Below are 14,189 nucleotides of genomic sequence, written 5' to 3' on the forward strand. Positions count from 1 at the left end.
ACTTTGTAGAGGTGCAGTGGAAGAAAACTTAATTTGCATGCCTGATAATGCACCTTCATATTTCATCAAAGTTACTACAAATTTCCTTGAAGCAGAAGATATCACTGCTCTGGAGTAGCCTGCTGACTCACCCGATCTTAACCCTATAGAACATTTTTATGGGATATGCTTAAAAGACAAATTAGAGTACAAAATTTTAACAATTTGGTTATTATGAGCGTGCCTACGAAAATTGAAGCTTGCATAAGGGCTAAGGGTGGTCATACTGACTACTAAAAAAACAGAAATAAGTTAAACGAATTGAAACGTTCGTTTTTCATTGACGTTGTTTATGCTATTGACTTTAAAAAAACTAGTTTCCATTTGCTATTTCCACTCTTTATTGTTTTCTTTAATTTTGTGTATCGGTAATTAAATTGTTTAAAATAAATATTGTTGACTTCGTATGTTGGTTTTTTTAAATTCGCTCGAAATAATAAGAACTATCAGATGATTCCATATAAGTTTGGTTATGTGTAGAAAATACATAATATACAGACATAATGGTGTCTTTGTAAGAATTTTACAACTCACCTATTTACTAATACTTTTATATAACAAACATAATTGACCAATATACATATTACACCTAATTGTAACACATCCAAAACGAAAAAGAGAAAAAATGGTGCAACATATTAGTATTCTACAAAGCGTTATAGAAAGCTGTGACAATTCATTTTCGGCACTAGTATAAATACGCTAGTGACAATGTTTTCTCTTATCAGTCAATCTGTAATCATTGGAAATATAGCAACATGGCCGTCAAGGTAGGTGTGGAATTATGTTCTACAGGGTGTTAATTTATACCGTTTATAGGGATAGCGAGTGTCGTAAGTGCTTCTTTTACGATAAATATACGCGGTCGTAATATACGAAACAGTAAAAGTGTGTACAGGGTAAAATAAAAGTGTGCGGGTAGTGGATACAGGTTGTGAAGTGATTTTTTCATTCTAATTTGAATATTTACTATTGCGAAAATATTGCAATATTGATTTTTGTTTTGATTACACAAAACGTTATTTAACTTTCCTCTTTTTTATTAATTATTTGAGCTGTTATTCTTTTTTTATTTGCTGGTTTAAATTTGTTAATTACTAATTCTTCATCATTTCATCTATTGCTTTACTGTTTTTGTATGGTTTAATTTCAAACACCAGAAAATGCTTTGCATATCACCTTTAGGTGATATTTTAAAAGACAAGTTACACTGAGACCTACCATGTCCCCATGTTCCTGCTTTTCTGCTGATTTTTCAGTCCTCCTTTTTTGTTACTAATATTTAAAAAATTATGTGAGTTTTACTTGTTTTCTATTCCTTTTATTTTCTTGTCCTAGTTTGTTAATTACTAATTCTCCATCAGTTCATATATTGCTTTACTACTTTCTTTATGATTTAGTTTCAAATATCACATAAATGCTTTGTCTTCTAAATCTTCAGATCATATTTTCAAACATATGTAACACTGGGACCTACCATGTCCCCATTTTCCTTCTTTCCTGGTGATGTTTCAGTAAGTAGAGCAGCTCACGTAGTTGTATATTATGTTATAGGAAGTTTAATGTGTCTTATTATATTACCACATAACATTCTCCAAAATTTACTAGGCAGCCATTTGAACCAAGACAAGTCCAAGTCTTTTTTCACGGGCTTCTTTAATTGTCCAGGCTTCAACTCCATAATATGAAAAAAACAGAAAAGATTAGAACTCCAGTTATAATTTATATTCCCTTTATATAATACTGATTTGATCTTATTGAAAGGGCTTCTGGTCATCTCAATGCGTTGTTTTACTTTAAGACTGAGTTCTCATTGCTCATTTAGCTCACATACCAAGTAATTGTATCTGGGTACTTTCTTAGTTTTTCGTTTAACGTAGATTGTTTCGTCTTCAATCTTGTTCTTACTGACAATCTTGATTTTTGTTTTTTGTGTTCAGAGCTATTCCCTACCTCTCGCAGGATTGCATAGTGCGATCAACCAAAATTTGCATCCCTTCTCTGCTGCTCGCAAGGAGTATTGTATCAGTAGTATTTTTTATTTTGACAACGACACCCGATTTGGGCGTCGAAACGTTAATAAAATAATTTTTTTCAATTTAATTGTGGCTTATTTCCCATCGAAACAGTTAATTATAAAAAGGCCACAAGGAAATAACTTCAGAACAACATTGAGTACTGTAACGTCTGCATATCTGAGATTATTCACTAGTATTCTGTTAATTACTGTGACTTCATTACTGTCTTCTAGTGCTTCTTTAATCATTCGTCTGAGCACGTATTAAAAAGTAGAAGGGATAGTACACATCTTTGTCGTACTCCTCTTCTTATAGGGAACTCTTTGGATTTTTGTCGGTCTATTCCTATTGTGGCTTTCTGAAATCGGTATATATTTGTAATGATTCTCACATTCTAATCATCGACTTCTGTGTTCCGTAATATTTTTGCAAGCCTCCTTTGCTATGTTTTGTCGAACGCTTTTTATGAGTGTCTATATAGTAAATAATGTGTTCCTAGTGCCAACCCAGTTGATCCTATTATTTTATCGCCTAGATATTTTAGTCACTTTCACGTTATACTGGCAAGGAAACTTTTGACACATAGTTCATCAATTAATCATTCCATATTCTGCATATTTGGGCTGTTGGGCATTTTTGGTATTGAGATGAACTCATATATTAGCCATTCTTTTGGAATTCCAATAAATTCCGTTGAATAATTCTTCTAATATATCAATGCGGTTGCCTGTAAGTGCTCTTAAGATTAATGTTGGTATTTCTACGGTCCTATGGTTTTATCTTTTTTATACGTTTTAGTACTTTTTAGTCATGGGCCTCGCATACCTTAAACGAAAAAGTGCTGCATAGAATAGGCAAGGAAAGACAACTTTTCAATACAGTGAAAATTAGAAAAACGGCATACCTAAGCCACAAACTGAGAAATAATAGGTACCAATCGATCGAAAGATCGAGGAAAGCGAAGATTAGGAAGGAAAATACTATCGTGGCTCAGAAACATCCGACAATGGACAGGTCTAAATTTTGAACAGCTAATTAGAACAGCTGAAGACAAAGAAGTATTGAAGTAAAAGAATTGTAGTAGCCAACCTCCACTGAGGAGAGGGCACTTTAAGAAGAAGAAGATTTACTTTCTCTGCAGTTTCAATTATTATTTTCTTCTTTTTGTCCATTACGTTACCAATATCTATTTTTTGTATATGCCACCTGTTTCTTTAAGTTTCCTGTATATGTTGAAGCTCTTATGTTGTTTTACTAATCTTTCTATTTCTGCACATTTTTCTGATGGCAACAATTCCTTGGCTTCTTTGATTTTTTGTTTCATTTTTTATTTACGTTATGTCTGCTAAAACAAGCTTGTTGTCTCTTGCTATATCTGCCAATGGGTGACATCAGGGCCGTAATACCATTGGGGCAACCGGGGCAGTGTCCCGGGGCCCCTGTTTGGTTAGCTGTGCATAGATTGTAACGAGGTCAAAATAAACTTTTTAAAGTACTTTCAGTGAAGTTCTACTTCGAGTTGTCCGATTGTAATAAGTACACGACATATTAATTCTAAAAACTTCAATGATCGATTTTAACCTGTTTCACCTGCGCCATAAAAAAATTTGTCTCAAAATCTCTCCATGAAGTCACCTCATTTTCTTTTCTTTCAAACCACAAAGCATCTCCGTCTTTTAGATGGCTTCTTATAATTTTATTGCAGTCTTCGAAGTTCTGCATATGTTGGAGTTTGTTTTTTAAGATTTTAATGAAAGGTACCGGATGTCGTTTTCTAATATCCCCGCCAAATTGGATTCTGCTCTCATTAGAGCTGTATACAAATACTTCTCGACGGTCTCGTCCTTTTTGATATTTTCCTATCTCCTTCAATTTTTTTTCTAATATTTCCATATCGAATTTTAACGCATTCTCGAATTTTTCTTCCACCTTTTCAATTTTTTGTATCTTCTCAGCATTCTGGTCTACCCTTTCCTGCATTTTCTCTAAATTAACCTTCATATCTTCATATTTTTCCAACTCCCAACGAACAGTATCGTTCGTTGGGAGGCGCTGAAGTCCTCATACCAATCTGAAAGATGTTCCTCGAAAGTTAGTCTAAAACCTCTCAATCTAACACGCTAGACTGGAAGATTTGATTCAGTCAATACATTGAAACACAGATTTTGCGATGTTTTAAAGTGCCTTTCAAGTCTAGTTCTGACAAGTAACAAAAGGAATGAAAGAGACGAAGCAACACAACTGAAAAAAATAAACTAGAATCATTCAAATTTGTTTTGTTACCCGTTGTGCACAATAAAATCCTTGAAATCCTCAACATAGTCTCGAAAACACTGCAATCAAAATCTTTGGACATTTTAACAGCTTACAGTTTACTTAAAGGGGAGACTTGTAAAGCTAACTGAAATAAGAGGACAATTTGAAACCTTCTTTGAAGAGGCTCCAAATATGTGTCAACGTTGGGGATTACCAGTAGGGTTCGCTCCAAAAATGCAGAAGACGAAAAAACTTTTCGATGAACTCTGTGAAGATGAAAGACTTCTAGATCCCAAGTCATGCTTTAGAGTAACCGTATTTTACTCAATGATCGACACATTATGCCATCAGAAAGACATTCGCTTTCAAGTAATGAAAGCAGTATTAGATACGTACCGAATTGTTCAACCTGATTTTATTTTTAATGCAAACGAACAAGACCTTCAAAACGAAGCAATCAACTTCGTAAAACGTTTTCCAGATGATTCCAGATGAGCAATGGGGGGTCTACCCTCCTTTCCGGTGGGGGGTAAACCCCCGAGATCCCCCGGCAGGGTGCCCCCAGATCATGTTTGCCCCGAGGCCCCCAACATCGTACTTACGGCCCTGGTTGACATACGCCCCTGTGACTCATATTCCTCTATAAAATATCGGTATTTTCTCGCTTTTACTTGTCTATTTAGTCTATTAACCAAATTTTGTTATTTCTTCTGCTCTATTTGGAAGAAAATAATTCGTAAAGTTGTTTTTTGATTAATATGTTTATTCTGCTTACTAAGGTTATTTTTTCATCTGTTAATATCATCCAAAGCAGGCCTTCACGTAAACACTTTCAGTGAGTATCGGCGCCATCCAACGCACCACGTAACCACACCAAACACAATACCTCCATGTGCTTGTAAATTCCATTTAATCACCCTGTAAACAGCGAGGATTAAAACGCGGCCAGATAAAGATATCTATTGTTTTGGCGGTATATAACCAGTGATATATTGGGTCGTAAAAGTGATATATACAGTATGTATCTATTGTATGCCGGCTTCGGAAGAATTTTTGGCTGGTTTTTGTTGCGATAAGATGAGCAGTAAATATATTGCTCGTTATGTACATTAGAACTAATTTTCTTTTGCTTGTTGGTAATTTTTGACAGATATATGAGCAGAACTTAATACATTTGCGGTTATTTATTAAACTGTATGACTGTGTTAGATGAGTTTATTTTAAAAACGTTGTTTTTAAAATATGAAGCTTTCTGGTTTAATTTATGTTACATGGAAGGCTATAGATCTTTTGCTGCGTAAATAACTTTATGAAACAAGATAAAAGATCATGTTATGATCTATTTTTGCTTTTAAATCCTTATTTTCTGCCTTATTATCATCTAACTCTTAATATTTTAATGATTTCAAGGATTTTTATAACATAACAATCTGCTGGTTATACCCAATGTGGCTTTTCTTTTACAAAATGAGAGCAGATGTGTCGGATACTGACATCTTCTCGTCTAAAGGACATACATAAACATTCAAAAATGCACTCCACTACACACTTCGTCCTTTCCTTTTACTTTTACCTGAACTTTTATCTGAACAAACAGTAATCCTTCAAAAACATTATCGAATGGAAGTGCAAAATTTACTCCATAATCTGCTGATCAGTACCCTTACTAATAATAAAACAATTAAAACTATGTCGACGGCGGAAAGGCAGGACCTCGTAACTGACAAATTTGCATAAAATGAGTTGTTTCGGTTTTCGCTTTAAAAAAGTGTAGCGGCACCTATTAACCAGTGGTTAAAGCTAGGAAAATTTCTGGAAGGCTTTACATTACAGAAAACAGTACTACTAAACATAATAAGATACGGCCTAAATGAAAAATGATTCGGTTTTTTTGGTCTCCTTTTAAATCGTCATCTTGCCACTTATGAGTTCCTGCTTTTCCGCCGTCGATGTGTAATTTTGCTAAAAACACAGCTCCCGTCCTACCAAAAACACAACATCCACAGAAAAGGTTTGAGAAAACTTCCACATATGTAGTATATTCTTATTACTAAAGCTCGGATTTATAGGCAACAAAAATTGAAGAAAAAGGCGCCTATATAGGCAAGGATTTTTATTAAAAAAGGCAGGAATATTAACATTTAGGCAAAATATAGGCAATAAAGGAATATAACTTATTATTTATAACCACTTAAAATTTTATCATTAATAGAAACAACTAAATGTTTTTCAATATTTTCGGTCATAAAACTATGTCTTCGATCACTTAAAATTAATTTGTACATTGAAAACGAACGTTAGACATCTACAGATGTAATTGGAGCATATTTCAGAGCGGATAATAAATCTGGCATAATTTGTAATCCCTCGGAAAATGTCCCATTCAAAACTTTAGCAACATTAGATAAAAACGAAAAACCTTCAATCTTGTCGAAAACATATTTCATTTTTTTAAAAATTAATTGACCGTTACTTCCAGGTGCCGATTTAATTTTCGTCTTTAAATTATCTATTAATTTTACTGACACATAAATTTATCTCTTGTTTTTCTAATAAGGTAATTGTGGTAACTATTAATTTATAATTGTCATTGATATAAGCGAGTTCCTGTTTCAATTTGGGATTTTTTAATATTTTTTTTGCTTCTCGAATGGCTTCGGAAATATTATCATCAAATTCTGACATAACTAATTCTATTTCATTGCAGTGTTCAAAGTAAAAAAACTGCTTCGAGCTAGGTTCCCCACCTTGTAATTACTGGTTTAGGTGGCAAAGGGACACCGGGAAGTCTTTCTTTATATATTTGCACCCTCAACGGAGCCTTTACAAAAACTTTTTTCATAAAATTTATAAAATTATTTACCAACGGAAACAGATTTCTTATTTCTTCAGCAATTCTATTTACCCCGTGGGCTACACAAGTGCAATGAATTAAATTAGGATTAAAAATCTTTAAATTAACAGCAGCTTTTAATATATATGCCGCAGCACCTGAAAGCATTAAAACTATTTTATTCACTGGTATAGGGTTGGGTAAAAAGAGGTTTGTTAAACTATCTTGTATAAATCGACTTATTGTTAAATTGTTTGTTTTTTCAATTCTTTAAAGGCAACTAAATAAGGCTTTCTCGCAAAGTTTTCGTTCAAAATTCCAATCATTAAATTAGCTATATACCTGCCGCAAACATCTGTCGTTTCATCCACGATAATATATAAAAAATTGCTCTCTAACTCCCGCTTAATTTTTGAAATACATTCCACATAACATTTTTCCACAATATGTTTTCTCAATATACTCTTCTCCGGTAAGGATTTATTAAGATGTTTTTCGAAAAAGCATTTAAAACTAGGGTTATTAACTTTATATAGAGGAATGTTGGCTGCAATCATCATCTGGCATAAATCAAATTTAAATGCGTCTTCCTCCTTTTTTTGAACTGCTTAAACTATCCCGCAGAGATATTTGGGCTAACTTAGTTAGTTTAATGTTTCCAAATTACGTTTATGAAGTGGGGTTCCACAATGCTGGTCAATGAAGTACTTTTTTCTACTTGAAATCTGAGAATTAAAAAAAAACAATTAGAATTCTAAAACCGCTTTAGAATTAATTATGTTGTGGGACGAGAAAAAAAGAGAAAAAATAAAACTTACCGATTTGCCGCATGGTTTACAAAATGCTCCATCTCCTTCTAGAGAAAGTTCCGAATAAAGTGCGATCCATAGAATTAATTTAGAGTATATCTTTTCACACAAATATCTAAAACGTTTTAAAACGAGTTCTTTGCTTTTCGGTATACGCAACAAAACTAAACTAGGATATAGCAATTTGTGACTAAACTCTGATACAGTAACCGACTGTACAACTGATAATAAACTAATAAAGCTTAGGGATTTCCAAATAGTTAACCCTCAAGTCTCGATCAGGTACATTTTCCTAGAAATCTGTTATATAAACAAACCATTGATATTTTATTATTGACCCAAAATTTTATTATAGATTGGTTTAGTAATAGAATAATATCATGGGTAGTACCATGAAATTTTAAAAAAGGCACAAATTGGCGGAATTTACGAAAAAAGGCAAAAAGTGCAAAAAACAATTATAATAGGCAAAATAAGCAAAAAATGCATTTTGCCTATAATCCGAGCTTTACTCATTACTATCAGAAATATACAATGTTGCTTCCAAAATTTGCTACTTTTGTACTTCTTGGAAAATAAATAACACAAGCTCGAAGTTCATTATAACGTCATTCCTGATTTTCAATTGGAGTTAAGATTTGTTCACTCGGCTCAAAATGTTTAGCAGAGGAAAAGGGACCAATACACAGACGGAAGTATCTAAAATCTTAACAAGAGTTAACTACTATCCTACAGCCCTTATCCTGGCTTATCCTACTTATACCTGGCTGATATTACTGGTGTTCGTAAACGAATCAAATCCATTAGAAAGGGATGCATCTTATTATTAATTCGTAAAACTAACACTGGGATCTTCTTCTTCTTCCAGTTCAATCTTTCATCGAAGGTTGGAAATCGCTATGACTTTGCGGACCTTGTTGACCTTGTTGACTGCTGCTCTAAATATTTCTGAACTACGCCACTGAAACCATTCGCTCAGGTTTTTTGTCTTACATAATAACTAGTAACAATGAGTATTTTTGGCATATCATCCCATATCCTAAGTATGGACTCAAATTTTGGGTTTTTGATATCTAATATTATTTCCACTTCATTTCCTATCCATCTAGTTACTTCTACATTTGACACTCTTTAAGTCAATGTTGTTATTATCTGTCATTATTACTGTGTTGTCTGCAAAACGTAAGTTATTTAAAATTTGTCTTTTGATAGAAACGCCCTATATTTAAACTGAGAGACTTCTTTAAATGCCACTTCATTGTAGACATTGAAGGGTGGTGTATTTTTCGGGACTCCACTTTGTATTTTCACATCTCTGATATTCTGGTTGTCAACTCGTACATTGACCGTTTGATTTCAATATAGCTTATATATAATTTTTATCACCACTGTCAATATTTTGCTTTTTATTATATCTACAATCTTTCTATCTTGAACCTCATTAAATGCCTTTTCAAAGTCTACAAAACATAAGTACATGTCTGATTCATATTTATGCAGCTTTAGGCTAGCAGGTTCAAGTCAAAGAAAATACTTGTGGAAATACCATTTCTAAACCCAAATTGTGTGTTACTAATGTCATATTTAAGAGTGTCAACAATTTATTACTAAGGGCTGCCCCTTAGTGGCTGGACACAGGTCTTAGACCCATGGTCCCTGCCCTATTAGCTTTGTCATAGTAGTATATAATATCTCGTTTGACTAGTTTTTCTTCTTCTTCTTCTTCTTCTTATATTTATACTTGATATAGATCCGTCGATCTTTTAATTCCAACGTTGAAGTATTTCTTGAGAGGTAGACTGCTAGCTATCTCTCCATCTTTTTGGTGGTCTCCCCGGTGGACGCTTGCCAGCTGGTTTTCTTTCTAGCGCAATTCTTGGTAGTCTGTGCTCCTCCATTCTTTTTACATGACAGAACCATTCTCTTCGTCTTTGTCTACCCCACCTTACTACATCTTGTTCCCTGATATGTTGTTTCTTATTTTATTCCTTTTTGTCTACCCTGCAATTGCTCTTAGTGTCTTCATTTCGGCGTTTGCCTAGTTGAAGTAAATTATTGTACTTGAATGACTATAAATGCGTATTTTTAACATGCTAATAATAAATTTTAATAGATTTCATTTTTAAAATTCCTAAGTATTATTTTACAACAATTTTCAGATTACCTTCAGCATCCTTATAGCAGTTCTATTAGCCAGAAACAGGGTCGATGCCTCAGGAGTTGCACCTTTATTTGCTCCAGCACCAGTATTAGCCCCAGCACCAGTTCTAGCTCCAGCTCCAGTTTTGGCCAAAGTTTCTGATGCCACAATTGACCCCAATCCTGCATATTCATTTGCGTATGACGTGCAGGATGCCCTAACAGGAGATTCAAAAGGACAAGTTGAAAGCAGAGCCAACGGCGTTGTAAGAGGACAATATCAAGTAGCAGATCCAGACGGTACCAGAAGAATTGTAGATTATTACGCCGATCCTGTGCATGGATTCAATGCTGTGGTCAGAAGAGTTCCTCTAGGTGTTGCAGTTGCTCCTGTCGTAGCCAAAGCTGTAGCTCCTGTTGCTCCAATCGCTCCCGTCGCTAGATCATTAGTCCTTCCTGCTCCAGGGCTTCCAGTTGCTGCCGCTCCTGTACCAGTAGCTCCAGCATTACCTTTCGCCGCACCAGCAGTAGCACCAGCTCTTCCATTTGCCGCTGCTCCAGCTGTAGCACCAGCTCTTCCATTCGCAGCTCCAGCTGTAGCACCAGCATTGCCGTATGCTGCAGCTCCAGCTATTTCTCCATACTTAACCAGAGCTGGATTCTTCCCAGCTCCAGCTCCAGCCGTAGTTCCTGCTGCTCCAGGTCCTGCATACTTGCCTGCTGCTCCATCAAGATTGGTTTCACCCTATTCGGTAGCCGCACCCTTGCCTTCAGGTTTGAGGAGTTTAGTGACCCCCTTCTCAGCGGGTCCTGCTCCACTAGCCGTTGGATCAGGGGTAGCGGCGCCGTATTGGTAAACCCCGGCCGTGTACTAAATATTGACTGACTATATATTTTTTAAGTAGTTTACATTTGTTTTATTGTTTCTAGTATTTTTATTGTAAATAAATATCCTATATTTTTATCTTAAAAAAATTATTATTTTTTATTGATATAAATTTAGCAATAGTTGTTAAAATAACCTTTTTCTCAAACACTACATTTCGACTATACGGTATGATACAAAAGTATGGAATAAATTTAATATTTCAGAAACAGAAGAATTTCAAAAAAAAATCTTCAAATAGTTTTCATATGGGCATACCTGGTGCCCAGGATGGAACTCGTCGTGTGGGACGATCGAATAATTCGCGGGATGATCGAATAATTCGCAAAATGAAGATTGTATCGAAAAATTGAAACATACGTGTTCAATATTTTTGAAAAATCTGTCGAATGACACTAAATACGACCACCCAACTCCCCCCCTGGAGGTGGGTGGGGGTAACTTTAAAATCTTAAACGGAAACCCCATTTGTTATTGCAGATTTGGATTGCTTACGTAAAAGTAAGCAACTCTTATTCGTGACATTTTTTAGAATTGTGGATAGATGGCGCTATAATCGGAAAAAACGATTTGTTCGTGATATCATAGGTAAATTATAGAAAGGGTCTAATATCTCGAGAAATAGACTTCCAAATAAAAAACCAAAAAATACGTCGTTTATATGTTTTTAGAACCTATCGAATAACATAAAACACGACCCTCCACTCCACCTCCTGGAGGTGAGGTGGGGTGTAACTTTAAAATCTTAAATAGTAGCACCCATTTTTTGTTGCAGATTTGGATTCCTTACGTAAAAATAAGTAACGTTTGTTCGAGACATTTTTTCGAATTATGGATAGATGACGCTATAATCGGAAAAACATTATTTATTAGCACCATCTATTAACAATTCTAAAAAATGTTTTGAATGTATTTATTATTATTTATTTAAAAATAAATTATAGATTCCGGTCCTGGTAAAGAGACAGTGAGGTCGATTTAAATCCGCTCCGCAAAAAAAACTTCAAATACGGAAGCTTTGCGAGCAGAAAAATCACCAAATTATTTGCAAAGTGTAAATAAGTGAGTTAAGAAATTTACAGTGTAAATTTAAAAAGAATATTGAAAGTAAGATCCATACATTATTAATCTAACCTAGTTTTAATAAAATTATATTTTAACTACTAACAGTAAAATAATTACAGTCATAGTCAAGTTTTTTGGCACTGATAAGAAGTCAAGGTCCTATGGGTGGACTAGCCGAAGCTGCTTTCAGCAGTGGTAATTACTAATAAATTGATTTAATTATAATTAAGGTACTTCGGTATCTATCTATCGAAAAATACAGAGTCGGCTTTCTGAACGAAAACAAGAAGATATTGAAGAATAAGAAGATATTGAAGAATAAGAAGATATCGAAGAATAAGAAGATATTGAAGATAAGAAGAAGACATTGTTGATAAATCTAATTTATTCAAGTGAACATTAATTGTTGATATAAATAAATAAATAAGATATTAAATGGTATTTAAATAGTTTTATAATTAAAGTAAAAAATTGAATAATATATAAATATTTTGTAATTAAAGTAAAAATTTAATTAATTTGATTTAATCAAGTAGGTTTTAATTTGATTTAATATTTGTATTTATAAATACATACCTACTTTAATAATTTGAATAGGAAGAAAGATGGCGGATGGTAATGATAGCATTAATGAGGACGGTAAAAGAAAAAGCAAAGAGGAGCCAGATATATTTAGCAGGAGTAGAAAAGTGAACCGAACACCAGACAGGTCGAAACCATCAACGAATGAAACCAGCAGCCAGAACGAAATGATGGAACTAATGAGACAATTAGCAAGCGATAACAAAAAGAAAAACAAGGACCTGGAAGATATAAAAAATACAATGGGTAATATGATTGAGGAACTAAAAGAAATTAGGAAGGAAAATAATGAATACAAATTGCAAATGAAAGAAATAATAAGAGAAAATGAAAATCTAAAGAAAGAAATGGCTACGATGAAACAAAAAATAGATAAAATAGAAATAACCTTGGAAGCATGTCAGAAAGAAAAGAAGAAAAATAACCTAATAATGAGAGGCTTACCACTAGACACAATAGGAACAGAGCAAATAGAGAACTTCATAGAAGCAAAAATGGGAGTAAAATCAGAAATAAATAGGGTACAAAAGATAAATGAAACAATGTGTGTTATAGAATGTAAAAAATTCGAAGATAAAATGAAAATACTGAAAGCCAAGGGTAAACTAATGAGCTATAAACAACATAGAGTATATATAGAATGTGACCTAACATTAAAAGAGATAGAAATACAAAGAAACCTTAGGAAGATAGCAGCAGAGGAAAAGACTAATGGGAAAAGGACAAAAATTGGATATGGATTCATAATTATTGAAGGCATTAAGTGGAAATGGAACCAAAAAACAAGCCGGATAGAAAAAGTAACATACAATACAGAACCAACTTGTTCAAAAAACTAGCTGTAGAAAACACAATGATGGACCGAGAAACAAAACAGGCAAAGAACAGGGACATGACCAGATTTAAAGATAATAACACAAACGTAAGGAAAAACAAATTGAAGTACAACTTAAACATAGAAAAGAACAGAACAATTTTGAAAATGGCATCATGGAATGTAAGAGGTATAAATGGGAAAGAAATAGAACTGGGGGAAGAAATAGTAGCTATAACAGAGACAAAGAAAAAAGGAAGAGGATCAATAATATTAGAAAACGGAATGTTACTAATATACAGTGGAGTGGAAGAAACGAAGAGAGCTCAGGCAGGAGTAGCGTGCCTGATTAAGAAGGATATTATCAACAAAGTAAAAAATTGGATATATTACAACGAACGTATACTAAGAGTAGACATATATATGGATACAGAAGAAACCAATACAAACCTAATCATATGCTATGGACCAGATGAAGACGCAACAAAAAACGAAAAGAATGAGTTCTGGGACAAATTACAAGAAGTGATAAATGATTGTACAGAGAAAATGGTGATCACAGGAGACATGAACAGTAGAGTGGGGAAAGAAGCAGAAAAATGGAACAATGTCATCGGACCGTATGGGGAGGAAAAAATAAACAAAAATGGAAAATTACTACTTGAATTCTGTCTAGACAATAACCTGGTGATTATGAACACACACTTCCAACATAAAAGGATACACAAGATCACAAGAGAAGTCAAAT

At 33.9% G+C, this 14,189-nt stretch overlaps 2 protein-coding genes across 12 annotated transcripts in view; both read left to right on the plus strand.

The window, feature by feature from the left end:
• The window catches only part of LOC114338023 (disks large 1 tumor suppressor protein), a 1,799,868-nt gene that overhangs the window by 527,998 nt on the left and 1,257,681 nt on the right, over nt 1-14,189 (plus strand). The window lies entirely within an intron of this gene.
• On the plus strand, nt 702-11,069 carry LOC114340976 (cuticle protein 19.8-like). The gene is made up of 2 exons (XM_028291763.2): nt 702-809; nt 10,115-11,069. Exons 1-2 carry the CDS (start codon nt 798-800, stop codon nt 10,949-10,951), a joined length of 849 nt encoding a protein of 282 aa, XP_028147564.1. The 5' UTR covers nt 702-797; the 3' UTR covers nt 10,952-11,069.

Source organism: Diabrotica virgifera, chromosome 2, assembly GCF_917563875.1.
Source record: "Diabrotica virgifera virgifera chromosome 2, PGI_DIABVI_V3a".
Lineage (NCBI taxonomy): Eukaryota > Metazoa > Arthropoda > Insecta > Coleoptera > Chrysomelidae > Diabrotica > Diabrotica virgifera.